This window comes from Urocitellus parryii, chromosome 6 (genome assembly GCF_045843805.1).
Source record: "Urocitellus parryii isolate mUroPar1 chromosome 6, mUroPar1.hap1, whole genome shotgun sequence".
Classification (NCBI taxonomy): domain Eukaryota; kingdom Metazoa; phylum Chordata; class Mammalia; order Rodentia; family Sciuridae; genus Urocitellus; species Urocitellus parryii.
In genome coordinates this window covers 131,902,657-131,923,349 of record NC_135536.1, presented here as the reverse complement: position 1 = coordinate 131,923,349, position 20,693 = coordinate 131,902,657, and the positions used below count along the sequence as shown (strand labels likewise).

At 39.1% G+C, this 20,693-nt stretch overlaps 1 protein-coding gene across 1 annotated transcript in view; it reads left to right on the top strand.

Moving 5' to 3' along the window:
- Positions 1-20,693, top strand: part of Pde8a (phosphodiesterase 8A) — a 154,679-nt gene that overhangs the window by 99,324 nt on the left and 34,662 nt on the right. The window contains exons 4-8 of the mRNA XM_026388247.2: positions 2,887-2,943; positions 4,046-4,100; positions 10,269-10,357; positions 15,659-15,737; positions 17,533-17,670. Coding sequence (XP_026244032.2) covers positions 2,887-2,943; positions 4,046-4,100; positions 10,269-10,357; positions 15,659-15,737; positions 17,533-17,670 — 418 coding nt within the window. The remainder of the gene's footprint in view (positions 1-2,886; positions 2,944-4,045; positions 4,101-10,268; positions 10,358-15,658; positions 15,738-17,532; positions 17,671-20,693) is intronic.

Here is a 20,693-nt window from a genome sequence, read left to right as displayed (position 1 = left end):
TGTATATGCAGAATCTCTGACACATCTAGAATGCTTATGTTATGTACTGTCTTTAGGAGAATTGAGAAATAGTCATTCAAATAGTTTGTGTTTTGTAATTTAGAAATGGTTCTAGATCTTGAAGTTTTGTTACCAGCCTCAGCTCTCTGGACACATTCTCTAGGAGGCCAGCAAGCTTCTCCCTTGGCTAGCACAAGTTGGGTATGGTCCTTACTATTCCTCTTCTTCTAAAGTCCCCCATGTGAGTCCTCTTCCTCTGTCTGGGCAGAGTTCCTTCCTCCTTTGGTCACCTGGACATTCTCCAGACAGCTCCACTGGAGGATGTATTTGGAGCTGATGCAAGCCTCCAGCAGAGCTCTTCCTTTTCCTTCTCCTATTCCTCTGTGTCATATTTACATCGCCCCCCTCTGATCTTTAAAGCTGTATTCTTATCCCCAGAGTCTCTGAGCCTCATACTCTCTCAGTACCTTCAGTGAAGCAGCCTTTTACTTTTCTCCACCAGGCCTCCATGATTAACCTCTTCTCACAGGTGTTGATGCTCTTCATAGAATAATATCTTGAATTTCCTTGTTAGGATTTGTGGTGGTGTTAATTTTGCCTTCATTTTACCCAGGAACTCTTCAATTTTTTTTTTCATATTTTTTTTATTGGTTGTTCAAAACCTTACAGAGCTCTTGACATATCATATTTCAAACATTAGTTTCAAGTGGGTTATGAACTCCCATTTTTACCCCAAATACAGATTGCAGAATCACATCGGTTACACATTCACATTTTTACATAATGCCCTATTAGTAACTGTTGTATTCTGCTACCTTTCCTATCCTCTACTATCCCCCTCCCCCCATCTTCTCTTTCTATCCCATCTACTGTAATTCATTTCTCTCCTTGTTTTTTCTTCCAATTCCCCTCACAACCTCTTTTATGTAGTTTTTTATAACAATGAGGGTCTCTTTCCATTTCGATGCAATTCCCCTTTTCTCTCTCTTTCCCTCCCATCTCGTGTCTCTGTTTAATGTCAATCTTTTCTTCCTGCTCTTCCTCCCTGCTCTATTCTTAGTTGCTCTCATTATATCAAAGAAGACATTTGGTATTTGTTTTTTAGGGATTGGCTAGCTTCACTAAGCATAATCTGCTCTAGTGCCATCCATTTCCCTGCAAATTCCATGATTTTGTCATTTTTTAGTGCTGCGTAATACTCCATGGTATATAAATGCCACATTTTTAATCCATTCATGCATTGAAGGGCATCTGGGTTGGTTCCACAGTCTAGCTATTGTGAATTGTGCTGCTGTGAACATTGATGTGGCAGTATCTCTGTAGTACGCTCTTTTAAGGTCTTCAGGGAATAGTCCGAGAAGGGCAATAACTGGGTCAAATGGTGGTTCCATTCCCAGCTTTCCCAGGAATCTCCATACTGCTTTCCAAATTGGCCGAACCAATTTGCAGTCCCACTAGCAATGTACAAGAGTACCCTTTTCCCCACATCCTCTCCAGCACTTGTTGTTGTTTGACTTCATAATGGCTGCCAATCTTACTGGAGTGAGATGGTATCTTAGGGTAGTTTTGATTTGCATTTCTCTGACTGCCAGAGATGGTGAGCATTTTTTCATGTATTTGTTGATTGACTGTATGTCCTCCTCTGAGAAATGTCTGTTCAGGTCCTTGGCCCATTTGTTGATTGGGTTATTTGTTGTCTTATTGTCTAATTTTTTGAGTTCTTTGTATACTCTGGATATTAAGGCTCTATCTGATGTGTGTGGAGTAAAAATTTGTTCCCATGATGTAGGCTCCCGATTTACTTCTCTTATTGTTTCTCTTGCTGTGAAAAAACTTTTTAGTTTAAGTAAGTCCCATTTGTTGATTCTTGCTATTAACTCTTGTGCTATGGGTGTCCTGTTAAGGAATTTGGAGCCTGACCCCACAATATGTAGATCATAGCCAACTTTTTCTTCTATCATACGCAGTCTCTGATTTGATATCAAGGTCCTTGATCCATTTTGAGCTAACTTTTGTGCATGGTGAGAGGAGGGGATTCAGTTTCATTTTGTTGCATATGGATTTCCAGTTTTCCCAACACCATTTGTTGAAGATGCTGTCCTTCCTCCATTGCATGCTTTTAGCCCCTTTATCAAATATAAGATAGTTGTAACTTTGTGGATTAGTCTCTGTATCCTCTATTCTGTACCACTGGTCCACCCGCCTGTTTTGGTACCAGTACCATGCTGTTTTTGTTACTATTGCTCTGTAGTGTAGTTTGAAATCTGGTATTGCTATACCACCTGATTCACACTTCCTGCTTAGAATTGCTTTTGCTATTCTGGGTCTTTTATTTTTCCATATGAATTTCATGATTGCTTTATCCATTTCTACAAGCAATGCCATTGGGATTTTGATTGGCATTGCATTAAACCTATAGAGGACTTTTGGTAATATCGCTTAGAATAGAGTGAAGAGCTGGCCTTTGAGCTCTTTCATCCCCATAGTCTGCACAGCCATCAGCCTTTAATACACATAAACTTACATTTCCCTTTAGTAGGAAGAAAGGGACTACAACTGTGTAGTCCCTTTCACATAAGCAGAGGATAGAGGAAATTCTCCATCCAAAACAACCAGTTAGCAAAACAAAAGTGGGTAGACGGCATATAACTTCATCTCTACTGTTAACAGTCATTCCATAATTTTATGGTTATTGCTATTCACTGATTAGGACTTTGTCCCCAAAGAGAAAAAGAAAAAGATCAAGTAGCTAAGAAGGTGAATCCAGAGTAGGGAGCGACCTTTTCTTCCCTTGTATCCCTCACCCTGAACTTTTAATTGCTCTATCAAATTTATTTATTTGTTTTTTGAGAACTATTTTCATATTTAATTTTTTGTTTTTTTAAGGTCTATCAGATCATCAAAACTCGCAGAAAACACAGTTATTGTTGGTGTAGTACGCAGGTAAATTTTTGTTGTTTTATTACTTTTTTTTAATGTTGAAACCCAGGTATCAGTGTAATGCTTCCTCTTTTCAGATAGTCAAGTTAGGGTCTCCATGCTGTAACTGGAAAACCCCTTTGAAATTTAACTTTTTATTTATTCTTTTGTATTTATTTTACTTCTCCAATTAACTTTATGGAGCAAGTTCTGTTCTCAAGCTAGTCATTCTGATTTTGCTTCAACAGTAGGCAAACCCTTGAGAGAATTCCATTCCTAAAAGTGTGGAGGTTTCTGGGGTATTTTCCTAGGTCCTCTACCTCCAGACCTCCCTGGGGATTTGAATTATACATAAATGGGAGCCTTATGAGGTGGCATGTGCAACTTGGGAGGCTAAGGCAGGAGGATTGCAAGTTCAAGGCCAGCCTTGAGAACTTAGTGTGACCCTGTCTCAAAATAAAAAATAAAAAGTACTAGGGACATAGCTCAGAGGTAAAGTACTCCTGGGTTCAATCCCCAGTGGTTAAAAAAAAAAAGAATTCTATATAAATGGGGAGAATCTTAATAAATTGGAATAAGGAAAGAAGGTAAGTATATAAAGAGGAAAAATATTCAGATAGTCATTTATAATGTATATTTTTATAGATAGAAGAAATATTTCTGTATCTTTTAATCTTTTTCTCTGAGCTATAGGAGGGAGGGTATATTTTAAAAAACTGGAAGTAAAAGAAAATCTAAAAGAATTCAATTTTGTTAAAAATTTTAGTATAATAAGAAGATTTTTGGTCACTCCTATTTCGTTATATTTCAAGTATTATATTAGCTGGGCACAGTGGTGCATTTCTTGTAGTCCCAGCTAAACCTGGAGGATCACTTGAATCAGGAATTTTCAAAACCAGCCTGGGAAACATAGAAAGTGGGGAAATAGTAGCATATATACTGCCAAAAAGGTAACTATGAGATTGAAACAGAAAATCATTTTCAACTTTACATTAGTGTATTAACCTAATTCATCTAAAAGTACTTGTTAAATGACAGTGAAAGTATGTAAATTAGTGAATAGTAAAAGAAGAGAGATGTAATTGATAAAAACTTTTGTCTAACACTTTATGATATTCTTCTGAAGGGTGGACAGAGAAGAGTTGTCTGTAATGCCCTTAATTTCTGCTGGCTTTACAAGGGTATGTATCCACTTTTATACACATATAGTTTATTGTGGAGAAATTACTTTATTTCTACTTTTAGTGCCCAGCAAAACTGTGGAGAATCCTCAATAAAGAAGAATTCAGTAAATATGCTATATGTGTAATACATTTTAAAGTTAAAGTGACTCAGATGAGTCATGAGCACTTTAAATGAAATATCTATAGTCATTTATTGGTACAATTTATTTGGGGGTTTATTGGATTCTCCATTTTTTTTTCTTTTTCTCGTTCATCTTGAAAAAATATCTCTTTGAAAATAAGTTTTGCCAAATTGACCACCGTTGTCTCTGGTTAATGTAATTCATTAACAAGTTCTAATCACTTTATCAATTTCAGTTGGTTCATTTTACTTAAAGAATATTTTCTTGCCTATTTCAAACAAACTAATTTAAACATAAATGGTTCTTATTTTAGGGGAAAAACTATGCCTATTAAGTCATATAAACATAATTAAACTTCCTATAATGGCATATTCATTAAAAATTCTACCATAGAAGTGTTGTTATGATACTTCAATGTATACATGCAGTTTTTAAAGCTAGGTCAAAGATTCAGAAATTAGGAAACCCAACCATGACTCCCTTTTCCTCTACCCCTATCTTCAATCTGTTGGTTTCTCCTAAGTCAAAAGGTTGTGGAGGATTTTGATCAACTGATTACAAATGAGGCCTTGGGAATTATGATGGAGACTTAAGTGCTGCTGACCCTCAGGCTGATTTTTGGCCCTAGTTTGTATCAGTCAGATAGTTCAGAAATCTCAAGCCATGACTTTATTTTTTAAATTTTTTTATTTTTTTCAAGGCATGACTTTAAAGTGGTCTAAAATGGATGGTGCTCCTGGGAACTGACAGAATTAAATATAGATCCTCCCCAGAAGAGGATACCTTCATCTGTGGGAGGTTGCAAAATTAATTTTTGAGAAATAACTTAAATTTAGAAGGCAAGACAAAATTATTCAGCATGTAGCACAGAGATGCAACAGGTAGTAAGTCAGAGAGGTTAAGAAATATGGAGGATAGAATGTGAGCATTCAGTGTGTATAAAACTAAGTTCCAGGGGAAGAAAAGGAAGAATGGGGAGTAGGATAAATTTGAAGAGTAAATGGCTGAGAATTTCCCAGCACATGATGAAAAACCAGTCCACAGATTTAAAAATTTCAACAAATCCAAACTTGAAGTGAATTTAAAGAAGAGGTCATGTCATAGTGAAACTGTAACAAACAAACAACAACAACAAAACCCAGCAAAAAACCAATGAGAAAAATAGATTTTTAAAATCAACCAGAGAAAAAAGATGACCTTTAGAAGAACAAGAGACTAACAGCTAATTTCTCAGCAGCAAGTGGAAAGCAGAATTTAGTGGAATAATATTGTCAATATGATAAAAGAAATTAACTACCAATCTAGAATTTTATAACCACCATAAATATCTTTTTAAAATGAAGGTGAAAGAAAGATATTCAGAGACATGGAAACTGAGAGAGTTTGTAATTAGCAAATTTTCATAAGGAAATTCTAAAGGATGTGCTTCATCCAGAAAGAAAGTGAATCTCAGGTGGAAGGTCTGCAATGCAAGAAATAAAGAGCAAAGAAAATGGTGAATATGGGGATAAATATAAACACACATTTAATGCATAAAATAGTAATCATATGCAATTAGAGGTTATAGAGAGAAAAGGAAAATTATTGAGTAAAGAATTCTAACAGTGCAAGAAATGAAGTAACAATACTAGAACAGAAACACCAAGATGAGGGAAAATGAAGAGGACAAGAGGTAGTAGAGAGCAATAATCCCTGCCATGTGCCTGCTTCCCCTCTCTGACTTTCCCTCCCTCTCTCCTTCTCTCTCTCTCTCTCTCTCTCTCTCTCTTTCTCTACACACACACACACACACACACACACACACACACACACACATCTGTTTAATTTATGTCTGTCTATGTATAAAATAGTCCCCAAAGAATAAATGTAGTCTGGAATATATAATACTCTTTGATAGAAGAAACATACCCAAAGAGAAAATTTAATAATAGCCTAATATGCAAACCTTAGACTGCGATAGCCAACCCCAGGTGTTTGCAAGTTTGTGGGCAGGTGAGAATAAATATATTCTTATGGCCTTATCTAGGAGTTATGGAATGAGGATGGGCCATGGGAATATTCTGAATTTTTCATCTTTGTGGGAAATATGTGGAGTAGAGTATCATTCTGTGGGAGATACTTTGCTTTGGGAGTAGTTGATACCAGGTTTCCAAATAATAGTCAACAAATCTGTCTGCATTTGAGGTCAGTGAAAATGAAGGTAATCATTAATAGAACAGAAAAGCTTAATAAATCTTTTAAATTAACCAAAGGAAATATGAAATTTATAGCAACTTGATAAAACCGGCAAACACAAGGAGGAAAAAACCCAACAATGTACAGTGGGTTTTAAACATAAAGTGAGATAGAAACTGTGGACTGGCGTTTCCCTTTAAAGATGGGCTATTAGATTGGGTTAAAAAAGAACAATTATACAACACATAAAGTGATAAAAGGAACTTAATAATAAAAGATCAACAAGGTAGCAAGTAAAAGTAGACCCAAAGAACACAGAAATATCAATATCATATCAGATAACACAGAATATTATATGTGTATACACAATTTTATGTAAAATGATACATTAAATTATCATTGCATAGTTTTGTGGCTGTTTTGTCCCCCCCCCCTTTTTTTTGACAACGTGCAACCTGATGTAGCACTGCCCCATCCTCTAACCTCCATTAATCCTTATTAAATTGTGTGAGAACAACCTAGTCCACCAGCATAAAGGTGACTCCTTTAAACAAGGAGTCCCAGGTTGGGAGTTGTTGACTACCTATTTCCTGTGGATCTTCAGTTCATCCCTTAGAAATGATTTTCTTAGAAAATCATTCACACAAAGAAAAATAAAAAGCTTTCCCAGGTAAATTTGAAGATCTTTTTATATTACCCTGAGGCTGCAAACTTGGCTATTGCCAGTGCCCTTAAAATCATCCATTTTCTAATGAAACTTAAGGAGATAGATTATTCCCATTGCCTTACAATTAATGTGCTCCCCTGCAGCCTTCTGAGACCACTAAACCTTGTATTGTATGAGGTCTCTTTGAAAATATATAGATGCAGAGCTGGAAATTTCTGCGTTCAAAAGTCTGTATTTAAAATTCTGTATAGAAAGTCCATCGGCACAGCTAGGAGAATGGGAAGGAGCATCCCAGTAGAAGGTCCTGTCAACCATGGTCCTTGTATTTCTCAGTAAATTGAGTTACAATGGAGCAAGCTTGAAAATTCATGAGTAACTCACACATATACTCTCTTCCTGTCCCCTTGCCTGTGTACTACTAGCCAGGGTGTTCCCTGAAGCCTTTATCTGTACCACTTTTAGGTGAATGCACTCATGAGACCATTCCATGCAAAAGCACAAAATCTCTCTGACTAGGGAGACCAGGAGATAATGTCAGGCCCACAGTTTTATAGATGAGGAATCCAGGTGGGTGGCCATTCCTCAGAGACCATGAGTACTAACTAATCTTCTCATCCAGAATCCCTAATCTCCTTGTGACAAAAGGGTGTATAGGATGCAGAGAACAGCTAGAGAATGGGAAAGGGATTCTCCCAGGTCTCCTGCCCTAGAGGCAGTGGTGCTGAAGCTTGAACTGAAAACCAACACCACCATGAGCTTTGATGTTTGGTGTTTGGTGTTTTGTGCATTAGCCATGGCTTAGGATGGGAAAGTAAATGGAGGATGCCTTTCTGCCCTCATGTGGACTTGGTGATTGGGAATTTACTGACTAAAGTCTCTAGGGTTGGAATTTGGTGCCTCTCATTGCTGATTAGAAGTCCCTGAAGAGTGTCTCTGGTGAGTCTGGGGAGGAGATTGCATGCTATATTGTTTTTCAAATTGTGGGTTCTTTTAACATACAGCCAAGTGTTGAGAGAGACTGGGAGAGGCCTACCAAGGTGGGGCTTAGGTCCAGCAGCTGTCTGATCTGCCTTGACAAAGTGAGGTCCAATCATATTAAGAAGCCTGCAGAATTTATAGCCCCAGATCTCTCCTGGGATGGAACTGGAGAGAGGAAATTGGCTGCTCTTTAAGTTGAGGGAATAGCAGCCCGCTTCCTGAGGGATCCCTGCACCTTCTTCACCTGTTTTGTCCTGTGGGGTCCTTGGGACAGAATTGGAACTTGGAGAAGGGCAGTAAAGATGAGTTATTTAGATACACAGGTAAAAGCAAAGGTAATAAAAAGGAAGTAGAGACAGAAGGAGCAAGATGTCAGGTTTTAAAACTTTGACTTTTGCCTTTTGGGTAAAAAAGTTTGGATATTTAATATTCGTATCCAGTGAAACATCTGGTTGCATGGGAGGTCCTTTGTTGAAGTGGATAAATGCATGTGCCCCAACTATCCCAAGGGCTCACCACCATCCCTTGTCTGCTTAAGCAGTTCAAGCCTTGTGCTCAGAGATTCCTCCTCCCTGTCCTTGCCTGGTCAGCATTGAGTGCCAGTGTGGACGGGCAGCATTCTTGGATGTTCCCATGGAGTCCTGACATGGGCAGCAGGTCCAGCACTCTCTGGAAGCTGGAAGGTGTGTCATGTCATCTCCGCTAGATCTCTTGGGTGTGGAGGACTGTTTTGGCCTACAGGCTTGGGAACCAGCATGCCTCTGGCCAGCAGTCTTTGATGTTCCTCCTGGGGGTTGCACTCGCTATTCTGTACATTCATGCAGCAGTTTATAGGTGGCAGCATTTTTTCTCATTGTGGTCACAGCAACAGTATTACTTACTTGTTTTATTACAGATGAGGAAGCATGTTTAGGAAGACTAAGTGCTTAATTGAGGATCACATAACTTTTTAAGGCATGAACTGGCTGAATATTTAAGTTGTTTGATACCCAGACAAGACCCTGATTGCTGTTGAACAGGACAACTGCCTTCATTAGGGCAATAGAGGGAACTCCTTGAGGAACCATATGCCCAGATTGATCTGGCTGGGGCTGGTGATAGTGGCTTCTGGAGCTTCACCTGCTAGGCCTCTGCTTCCTCCTTAGATATTGTTCATTTATTGTGTGGGTAAAGGTGAAGAATCCCTTATAGAAATAGGAGGTAGTAAATGTTCATAAATATTTTAACATCTGCATAAAACAACAGTTGGCCTTCACTATCCATGAGTCCCTTATCTGCATCAGCAGATTTCACCATTTGCAGATTGAAAATATATGGGGAAAATTTTTTTTTCTGTACAGAGCACATAGACTTTTCCATCACTAAATCTAAACAATACAGCATAACAACTGTCTATATAGCATTTACATTGCATTAGGGATTATAAGTATTTTAGAGATGATTTAAAGTAACAGGAGAATGGTGTAGTTATATGTAAATACTGTGCCATTTTTAAATAAGGAATTTGAGTATCTATGGATTCTGGAATCCTGGAGGACTGGGGGGGCATGTCTTGGAACTAATTCCCTGTGGATATTAAGGGATAACATGACAACACAGTGATGTCTAAGATATTCTCATGAACTACATAATTTGATGGTGGACTTGGTCCAGCTTCTCAAAATTATGTGCTTTGCCTTGGGATGTTTCCAGCATGTAGAGATTATTATACAAGCTACTGTCCACATCAGTAAGAGACACTGGGCAAATCCCTGGCTCCTGCTGTGGGGGATAGTCATCACCAGCCACTTTGGAGAGTCATGGAGGAAAGTATTGCCTAAGGAGGAGTTTCCTCTGTGAAGTGTAGCATGCTTTTTCTCACCATGAGCTTGTCTGACTAGAGGACAAAATATTGTTCCTGAATTTACTCTGAAAACCTAACATAACTATGATATTGTTAACAAATTTCCTCCTCAATGTATTCTAGCCTCTGCTTTGTCAGTGACATGCTACAACCAAAGTGCTCTTAAGGCCCTCAAAGAAAACCTTATTTTTTAAAAAGCTGATTTGATTTCTACAAATTTCATCTCTCACCTCCTTTTCACTATTAATGACTGAAAGTATTTTTTAGATTTTAGTTGCCAAATTGAGAAATTTGTTTAGAAGAATTATTTTTTATTGGCATACATAATTATTTTAAAATGCTTCTTTCTTTATCCACAAAATTCCCCTTTCTGTTTATAGAGGTATATAGAAAACCCCAGTATCATGGCCTGTTACAATGAACTGCTCCAGCTGGAATTTGGAGAGGTGCGATCACAACTGAAACTCAGGTAATTCTACCACTTCTGGAAAGCCCTCCAGGCCACGCAGGATGATGCTACAAGTGGAGATCTTTTGGTTATAACTGACCTGCTAAGACCAGGTGGGGTGATCCAGTGGTGACTGCTTATCCAGGCTTTTTGGTATCTGCTTGGATATCTAGTAAAGGGTCATGTTAGTGAATGGAGACTCACATTTAAATATGGGGCCTTAAAGTAATAGAAAATGAGGAAAGGTAGAATTCAAAACTGCACATGCTGAATTTTCTGCTTTGTGTTTGAAAAAAAATATGTATTTTACATATACCCAACCTGTTAATAATGTTATCTCTGGTAGTGACATTTTTAACTTTTCTTTAATAGACATAATTTGCTCTTGATAAACAGGTTTTTGTTTTGTTGGTTTTTTTTTTTAATAAGTGAAATGAGTTCAAGCTTAGCTCTTTGTAGAGCAAGGAAAGCAGAAAAATTAGTAAAATTATGTCAGCTTGACATAAAGTCAGCAGTTTTCTGTCATTCTAAGTTTACTACTTGGGTGTCCTACTGTTTAACTTTTCCTTTACCAGGGATCAAGGAGAATTAGATCATTCTGTTTGTTTATGCCCAAGACACAAGGATCAGAATTAGAATATTAAGATTAGTAAGAACCAGTGCAGGGCTCTACATACAGGGAAAAAAAGTACTTCATAGATCAAGTGAAGTGAATGGCTAGCAGGCAGGGCGTGAGGTAGTGGAGAAGTGCTGCTGAGCAGCAGTTGTGTAGAGGCTGGTTTGACGTACAGGAGGACCCTTTTATTTATCTTTTGGTACTGGGGATTGAACCCAGGGGTGCTATACCACTGAGTTGCATTCCCAGCCCTTTTTAATTTTTTGAGACAGGGTATCACTAAGTTGCTTAGGCCCTTACTAAATTGCTGAGGTTTGAACTTGTGATGCTCCTACCTCAGACTCCCCAGGTCTCTGGGATTACAGCGTGCACCACTGTGCCTAGTTAGAAGAGCCCCTTTAGTTGCCAGACTTTTCAAAGAAACTTGAGGTAGCCCCATGCCCTTGGACCTGTGAGCCTTCTCCCTGTTGAGCTATCCGCAGCCTAACAGGGCATGCTGCCACACATTATGCTACCACCCTCTCTTAGAAGAGAACAGAATTAATTTTGGAGCAGTAAATGACGTTGGACCTTATTTTATCCAATCAAGATGCAGAAAATGAAATCCAAGGAAATGCATTAACTCACATTTCAGATTTTTATAAGTAGCAAATGGCAAAGATAGTTCACATTTTCTGCAGTTGTCTTTTCCCATTTCTAAATCTAACTAACCTCAAACCTTTCTAAATAGCTTAGTTAACACACCTCACCAACCTATGGACATATATTGAAACCCCTGTATCTCCTTCTCCACACCTAAGGCCCATCCCTTACCACGTCCTATTGATCTTACCTCTGAGTATCTCTGGGTTTTGTCTACTTAACTTCATCTTGTCATTATGGTTTCTGTTGTTTTTTTTAACTTGGATTATTGAATCCATCAGTCTGTCTCCTTATATCTAGCCTTGGCTCCCTCTTGTTCATTCTTCAAATTCAAGTAACACATAACTCCATCTATTTCTATCCTGCAATTCTCCACTGCCTTCAAAATAAACTCCAGATTCCAAAATGCATTTCCAACGCTCTCCACAGTTGTCTAACATTTACATCACTGTTCACATCTCCCATTATGCCCTGCTCCAGGTGACAACCAAATGGAGATGTCCATTAAAAAGGGAAAGAGACAAATAGGAAGGGAAATGGAAATATGAGTTAGGGACTTGGGAAAAGTAGGAACTTGTTCTCCCAGTCACCAGAAAGCTGTAACAAGCAACTTCGTATTAATGCTAGATTAATAAACTAGAATATAATGTCTAGAAATAGACTTGAGTATATTTAAGGATTTAGTATATGATTAACATTGCAAGTCAACGTGGGAAAGGGTGGACTTTTCAGTGAATGGCACTGTGATGACTGTTTTCATATAGGACAGGTACTAGGCCAGTGTCTTAAATAAGGAGCTTTGATGAATGAATTTAAAAATTGAAACACTCCAGTAGAAAAAAATTTTAAATACGCACAAGCAGATGATAAACATGGAAAGATGTTCAGCCACACTATTAATAAAAGAAAGCAAATGAAAATTATATAACATTTAAAAAATTTACCAGATCTGCAAAAGTTAGAAAAGAATGATAAAACCATGTAGGACTTCTCACACATCTATCCCCTCTTACAATTGCTGTATCAGAGATGAGAACTAACTTCTCATTGTTTGTTTATTTATTAGTACTGGGGATTGAACCCAGGGGTGCTTAACCACTGAGCCACCTCCTCCCACTTTTTTGTGGTGCTGGGGCCTTGTACATACGAGGCAAGCACTCTGCCAACTGAGGTATATCCCCAATGCCCCCAGACCCTTTTAATATTTTATTTAGAGCAGGGTGTCTCTAAGTTACTTAGGGCCTTGCTAAATTGCTGAGACTGGCTTTGAACTAGTGATCCTCCTGCCTCAGCTTCCCAAACCACTGGCATTACAGGTGTGTACACCAGGCCCAGCTTGTTTTTTAAGTTTCTTTCTTTTCTTTCTTTTTTTTTTTTTGAGAGAGAATTTTTTTTTTAAGACAAGCAGTCTTTTTTTTTTTTTTAAAAGAGAGAGAGAGAATTTTATTATTTATTTCTTTTAGTTTTCGGCGGACACAACGAGAATTTTTTTTAATATTTATTTTTCGGTGGACACAACATCTTTATTTTATTTTGTGTGGTGCTGAGGATCCAACCCCGCACCCTGCGCATGCCAGGCAAGCACGTTACCTCTTGAGCCACATCCCCAGCCCCTGTTTTTAAGTTTTTTGAGGTATAATTCACATACTGTCTCTTGATTTTTACATTTCCAAAAACTAATTTTTACTGGCTGAGCTGTTTAATTTTATTTAACAACAGAGTTTAGTGATACAGCTGGGTGGTGGCCCATGCCTATAGTCCCAGCTGCTGGGGAGGCTGAGATAGGAGGATCATGAGTTCAAAGCTAGCCTCAACAATGGCAAGGCACTAAACAACTCAGTGAGACCCTGTCTCTAAATAAAATACAAAATAGGGCTGGGGATGTGGCTCAGTGGTCAAGTGCCCCTGAGTTTAATTCCTGGTACCCGCTCCCCCCCCCAAAAAAAAGAGAGTTTATAAAATACAGAAAAAAAAATGTAAAAGCTTTGTTTTTTTTTTTTTTTTTTTTTGAGTACGAGGGTTTGAACCTAGGTTCTGCCACTAGCTACCACTGAACTACATCCCCAGCCATTTTTATTTTATTTTGAGACAGGGTCTTGCTAAGTTGCCCAAGCTGGCCTCAAATTTGGGGTATTCCTACCTCAGCCTTCTAAGTAACTGAGATTACAGGTAGGTACCACTGTGCCTGTCTGTTGTTTATCTTAAAGTTTATAATTTATTTCTTAATATCTCGGTACTTTATGAGCAACTAGCCAGGAATAGCCCCCTCCCAATCTGAGGCAAGAGAGCCTCCTAATTTGGGAGGAGGACACAACATCTTTATTTTATTTTATGTATATAGAAAAAATATATATATAGAAAAAAATCCAGATGCAGCATACATGTCTGATCATAGGGGATTTGTTGAACTACTTATGGTATGGCTTTTTTTAGTTGTCAGTGGATCTTTATTTTGCTTATTTATATACAGTGCTGAGAATTGAACCCAGTGCCTCACACGTTAGGCAAGCACTCTGCCACTGAGCCACATCTCTAGCCGTTTATGCTATGATGCTGCAATAGAATATTCTATGGTTATTTAAAGTGATAAGCTAGGTGCAGTGGCACACACCTATAATTCCAGTGACTCAAGATGCTGGGGCAGTTTGAGGCTAGCTTCTGCAACTTAGTGTGATCTCGTTTCAAAATAAGAAGGGCTGGGGATGTAGCTCAGTGGTAGAACACTTGCCTAATTTGTGTGAGCCCTGGTTCTATCACCAGTACCCACCTACCCCCCCCCCTCAAATAACTGTAATTATTGATTGAAAAGATATTGTCTGGGTATTGATTTCAGATGTTTTGATTTCTTTTGTTTATAAACAACTTTAAGATAATTTATATACCATACAGTACACCTATTTTAAGTGCATAATTTAATGGCTTTTATTGTATTCAGACAATTGTACACCTATCACCACAATTTTAGAACATTTTCATTAACCTCAACCCCATATCTACTTTGTATTTGTAGATTTGCCTATTCTGGACATTTCATATTAAATGGAATCATATAGTATGTGGGTCCTCTGTGACTGGCTTCTTTCACTAACACTGATTTTTTTAAGGTTCATTCATGTCATGGTCTATATCAAGACTTCAGTTCTTTTTGTGCCTGTATAATATTCCATTACATGGATATACCACATTTTTATTCATTCTTCAGTGATGGACTGTTTTTACTGTTTATACTTCTTTACTATTATGAATAATACTTCCCTGAACTTCCCTGAAAATATGTGTTTACTTTTGTAAAGCATATTTTCATTTCTTTTGGTTATATATCTATGATCGTAATAGCTGAATCATATGATAGTTCCTTGTTTAGCTATTTGAATAACTTCTAGATGTTTCCCAAAATGAGACTGCACCATTTTATGTGCCCACCAGCAGTGTATGAGGATTCCTTACAGCACTTACTATTACCTGTCTTTTTGATTATTCTAGTGGAGTGATATGCTATCTTATTTGTTTTTATCTGTATTTTAAATTTTTTATCAGTAAACATTTGTTACTTGGATATTAGAAAATGCTCACAGTATAAACCAAAGTGAAGAAATCAGGGAACAAAGCTAGTTGTTCCAGATGTCCCCAATTTTGTGAAAAATAATTAAAATAATTCTATAATAGCTACAAATGTTTTATTGTCTCTTCTCTGACAGACTGTGGCATTTTTTGCTCAGTTCTCCTGACGAGGACTCTTGATACTGAGAAGAGACACTCTGTTGGGTTCGGTCCTACAGCTGTGAGAGCTGTGATCTGACCCTGGTGTGTGACTATCTAGGCCCCCTGCCCCTTCACAAGGGAAAGAAAGACACAGTGTCTGCAGTGGTGATCCGAAGTGCTGGGGCAGCACTGGGTGTCATCTTCATACTTTTAGTATTTCCCTTCCCTTTTCTTGAATGAGCACACATTAACTTCATACATCAGACAAAAACACAACTTAAATAAGCTAATATAATACTCCAAGATTGTATTTGATTTGGTAGTATTTATATTAATCAGTTATTTTGTTTCTATCCATAAAGGGCTTGTAACTCAATATTCACTGCATTAGAGAAAAGTCAAGAAGCAATTGAAATTACAAGTGAAGACCACATTATACAGGTTTGTTATTTGGGAGATTTGTCCTTTGGATTTCTTGTTTTGCTTGTTCTCATTATTAGTTTTGAACCTCTCCAACAATTTGGTTGTTTTTTTCTTTTTGGAGTTTAAGAGACCAGATTTTCCTTAAGGGATTATAGAACAAAATGAATATTTAAAATAAGCTTTCTAGATAAGAAAATATATTAATTAAAATATATTAATAATTACTTATGGTTCTAGAAAATATCTGTAGGAATACCACAGTTACATTCATTATTTCTCACTGGAAAGAGGGGATGGGGGAGGGGGGGGAGAGAGAGAGAGAGAGAGAGAGAGAGAGAGAGAGAGACTGACTCTGTGTGTTTTTAGTAGGGAGAGGATTTTAATTTAATTTTATTTTATTTAGAAGTACTGGGGATGGAAACAGGGACGCTCTCCATTGAGCCACATCCCCAGCCCTTTTTACTTTTTTTTTAATCTTAAGACAGGTTATCACTCAGTTGCTGAGGCTGGCTTTGAACTTGCGGTCTCCCTCACCAGCCTCCTGAGTTCCTAAAATTACAGGCATGTGCTACTGTGCCTGGCAAGGAGAGGCTTTTATTCAAGAGGATTGTTACTTGGGTGGGCAGGACTACTACAATAGGGGCAGTGCTCTGACCATAGGCCTGCAAGCCTTCCTCACTGTGCTTACACCTTTCACTGGTTTTGAAGATAGTTCATACTTACAGAAGCTTACTAGCAATAACTAAAAATGTCACAAACAAGAGACCTAGTAATTACAGAATGAAGACCCTAATAGCACAGTGGGTTATTTGTCACTTAAGATAGCATAGCTCATACTTTGGATAACAGCAAAAAGGATAGTTATGGCAAAGAAACATTCATTTAGTCGGAGAATCAGCCCCATTTTGATTTTACATCTGGGCACACCCTAGTCTCTCACTTTAATCTAATTTGTGACTCTCTTGCTAGTGCTGACTTTTGGGAGTTGGTATCCCGAGGGATGAGGTAGGCCAGTGGTTGGGGGCCCAGGCTTTAGTTCCCATCCACCTCAACTGAGCAACCTGGGACAAGACCCTTAATCTGGCTGAATCTGCCTTCTCTGTGCAGAGGATGATATAAATAATAATAGTCACTTACATTTGGGAAGGTGGTTTTGAGAACTAAATGAGTTAATGTGTATGAAGTGTTTATTGTTGTGTCCAGCAAGGAAAACATCTTGATAAACAGTATCCGTTACTGTCTTTATCATCATTATCAACACATCACAGCTTTGCTAAGTATTTTTCCTCATCTTGTAGTTGTTTTTGAAACTTAAACTATAAAGCATTTTATTTGTAAACCCTTCCTAGTTCATGGCCTGCTTTCGACACACATTATTTATTTGAATTATATGAGAGAAGCAAGATCAGGATTTCCTTCCTGTTATCCAGAGGAGAAACTAGAGATTCAGCTGTGTGAAGTAACTTGCAGAAGCCCAGCAGTGTGTGGAGGAGAGTGGAGCCTAATGCTACACGTCCCAGCCTGGTGTTTTATTCCACATAGCACCATCTTGGCAGCCCCTGAACTGTCCCAGAGCAGCTGCCTCCCATGGTCCTTGCTGACATGTACAAGCCCAGCCAGATACCACTTTTCTCAGGGCTCCAGAATTCTTCTGGGGTTGTACTTTTGTGGCTCTAGAACCACCATGGTTAGGTCCTAGCTCCTGACCTTTCTGGGGAAAATACAGGATGCCCAGATAGAAGACCTAGGTTGTCCTCTTTTCAAAATATTTTTTTAATTCACTTGATGTTTTTTTTCTTTTGTCTCTCCCCAGTATGCAAATCCTGCATTTGAAACAACAATGGGCTATCAATCAGGTGAATTAATAGGGAAGGAGTTAGCAGAAGTGCCTATAAATGAAAAAAAAGCTGAATTGCTTGATACTATAAATTCATGCATCAGGATAGGCAAGGTAAGTAGGAGTCAGTACCTTTATCACTTTTGTGTTATAAAGAGGGAAGGAGTATGCATGTTCCCTGAATACTGCATGTGCCAGGTACTCAGTCTTTCGGAAGAGTAGTCCTAGGAAGTATAGATAGTGTTGTCCCTGTTATTCCCATTTTGCAGCTGAAGATCCAAGGTCAAGAAAGTATTTGTTTTGATTGGACTATAAGCAGAATAACTTGAATTAACCCTTAAAATCATTGTTCTCGCCTTTATGATAGGTGAATAATTGATCTTTCTAATAATTGGTTTTATTTTTTTAAATATTTATTTTAGTTGTAGTTGGACACAATACCTTTATTTATTTATTTTTATGTGGTGCTGAGGATTGAACCCAGGGCCTCACATGTGCTAGGCAAGCACTCTACCACAGAACCACAACCCCAGCCCCTGATAATTGGTTTTCTCATGATAGATGTTGTCACATTTTTCTGGGTTAGGGGTGCCAGTGAAAACAGCACTTTCTCAGAGCATATCTGAGCCCAGAAGTTCTCCAGCCTCAGTCATTCATTCAGAATTTTTTAAATGCCTGCTGTATGTCAGGTACTATATTAGATCCTGGTGTAAAAAGAATAACACAATGAGAATTCTTTCTTTAGAGGGCTCATTTTCCAGAGTTGGAAATAGAAGGAATCATTACATAATAATGTGAGTGGTCACATAATAGACAGAAGAAGGGCAGAGTCTGTCTGAAAGATGTTTCTTTCCCTGACATGCCTCACTGTCACGAGGCTTTAAGGTGAGATGAGAAAAAGAGTTTACTGCTGCTCACAGTCGCTTTCAGTCTTTCTGCTGGACTTTTCTTCACTTTTAAATGTTGGGTAGGGACTATTAATCTGATTATTTGAAACATTTGCAAAATGAGTGACCTGTGGAGGTGCCAGGAGAAGTGATGCCCTCTCCCCGTTGCCATTAGCCAGTACATGCTCCACAGCACAACCTTGTAGCCTAGTATGGCAGGTGTCATGCCAAGCTTACCGCCCTTGGCCTGGGCCTCTTTCCTTTGGCTTTCCCTTGAGCCCACAAGGTTGCCTTGAACCTGAGAACAAGGAAGGGCCAATGGGGCATTGTCAGGATAGTGTCAAAAGCAGATGCTGTGTGAGTCCTGTTTGCCTTCAACTTTTCTGTCTAGGTTAGTTTTCTTACTAGAAGGAGTGGAGGGTCTTCTGGGAAGAGAGAAACAAAGGTTGAGGGCTGGGGATGTGGCTCAAGCGGTAGCGCGCTCGCCTGGCATGCGTGCGGCCCGGGTTCGATCCTCAGCACCACATACAAAGATGTTGTGTCTGCCGAGAACTGAAAAATAAATATTAAAAAATTCTAAAAAAAAAAAAAGAAACAAAGAAACAAAGGTTGAAATGTAAATGTATGATGAGATGCTAAGGTGCACTGCGCAGGTCAGATAGAGTGGTCCCTACTGTGACTGAGAAAGATGTCCTCAGAAAGAAGCCACAGAGCACCAGTCCTCCCAGACCACAGTAGCTGTGAAGGGGGCTCTACAGTGGCTGTCCCAATTCTGGAATTTTGGGTCGACCAGTGGTTTTGTCGCATGTGAGACCAGGATGACCACATGCACCTGTGTCCCTTTCGCTGAGGAGGGCAGGTGGAGATAGGGAGGGATGTTGGGGGATTAGCTGTAAGCCCTGGGATGCACCTGGTGTCTGCTGGATGCATACTATTGGGTACCAGGTATAGATGGTCTCAGACTTGACTAGCAGGAGACCTGTTTTCTAACCTCTGAACAAAGACTAGGAAAGATTATCGTATTACTGCCCCTGTACTGCTTTGTTCTAAAAGGAATCTTCTGTTTGCATTGTATATTTCAGAGTTCTTGGGGAGAGTGAAAAGGTATTCCTTTCTTTATCCTTTGTCAGTGACCTGCTGGTTTTCTGGCAGCAGTAGCCCGTCAAGCCTCTTAGGTTCCTGAGGTGAAAGGCAAAAGAATAGACAGCTTTTCTAATTCAGTCTCTCCAGGAGAAGGGCTCATTGAGAGGGCAGCAACCTCAGGGAGCCACAGTGCTGTGATCCCTCCAGAGATGTCCACTGAGGGTTAACTAGCATGGCAGAATGGAGACTTTCAGCAAGTAGTCAGATGGCCATGGCTGTGGACCCTGGAATTTCAGATTCTAGGTGTTGGTTTTCTAAGTTGGATACTGTTGGGGGCAGAGGGAAGATTCTGGAGCTGCTCAAGCAGAGAACTTTGTAGACACTAGCCACTCTTCTCATAGCCCTCTTCCCATTGTTCCCAGCTGCCTCTCTCTAGGGAAGGAGTAGAAGGCGCCTTGATTTTAGCCCCCACACATGCTTCCTTGCATCCTCCATTTATATCCTTGATAGAGTTTTCTTTTTTTACTTTTCCCCAAGACTGCCCTGTCAGGGTTCTAGGACCCATAGTCTCCTCTCCTCTCAGACACCTCGGCCTTCTTCTCTTCTAGAAATCCTTAATTTTTTTCCCTTTTGTTGTTCTTCCTCAAGTATATACTAGATGCAGGATAAATGACTGCTTATTTACCTTTTTCTAATAAAGTGTGCAGATTCAGGGCCATTTGGCTGTTTTAAACTTTGACCTTCCTTAACTTCTGTGATGCTTCCTCTTTTCTCCCTTTCAGTTCCCCCTTTCCTACTGGGTACCTCCACTCAGTCCACCTTATATTGTCGTATGAATAGTCTTATTAAATCATAATTTTGTCACATCACTCCCTCAATGTAGTGCTCAGATTCCTTAGCCTGGTGGCCAGGATTCTGTTGTTGACCTCAGCCTCTCAGTAAACAAAGCCCCAAGTGTTCCTTGATTGTTTACCATGTGCAAGCACTGTGCTGGCTCCGTGGTAGGACAGCTGGGTGACGATGATTTAATTCTCAAGGCACTGGGTGCCAAGAAGGGCTGCATCAGTAGCCAGAGAAGCCCAGCTTGGTGACTAGCTTGTACTGGAAAAAAGGGAGGTATGGGCCTTACTGCTGTGCTGCAGAGGGTTCTCCTGGAGATAGATGCCT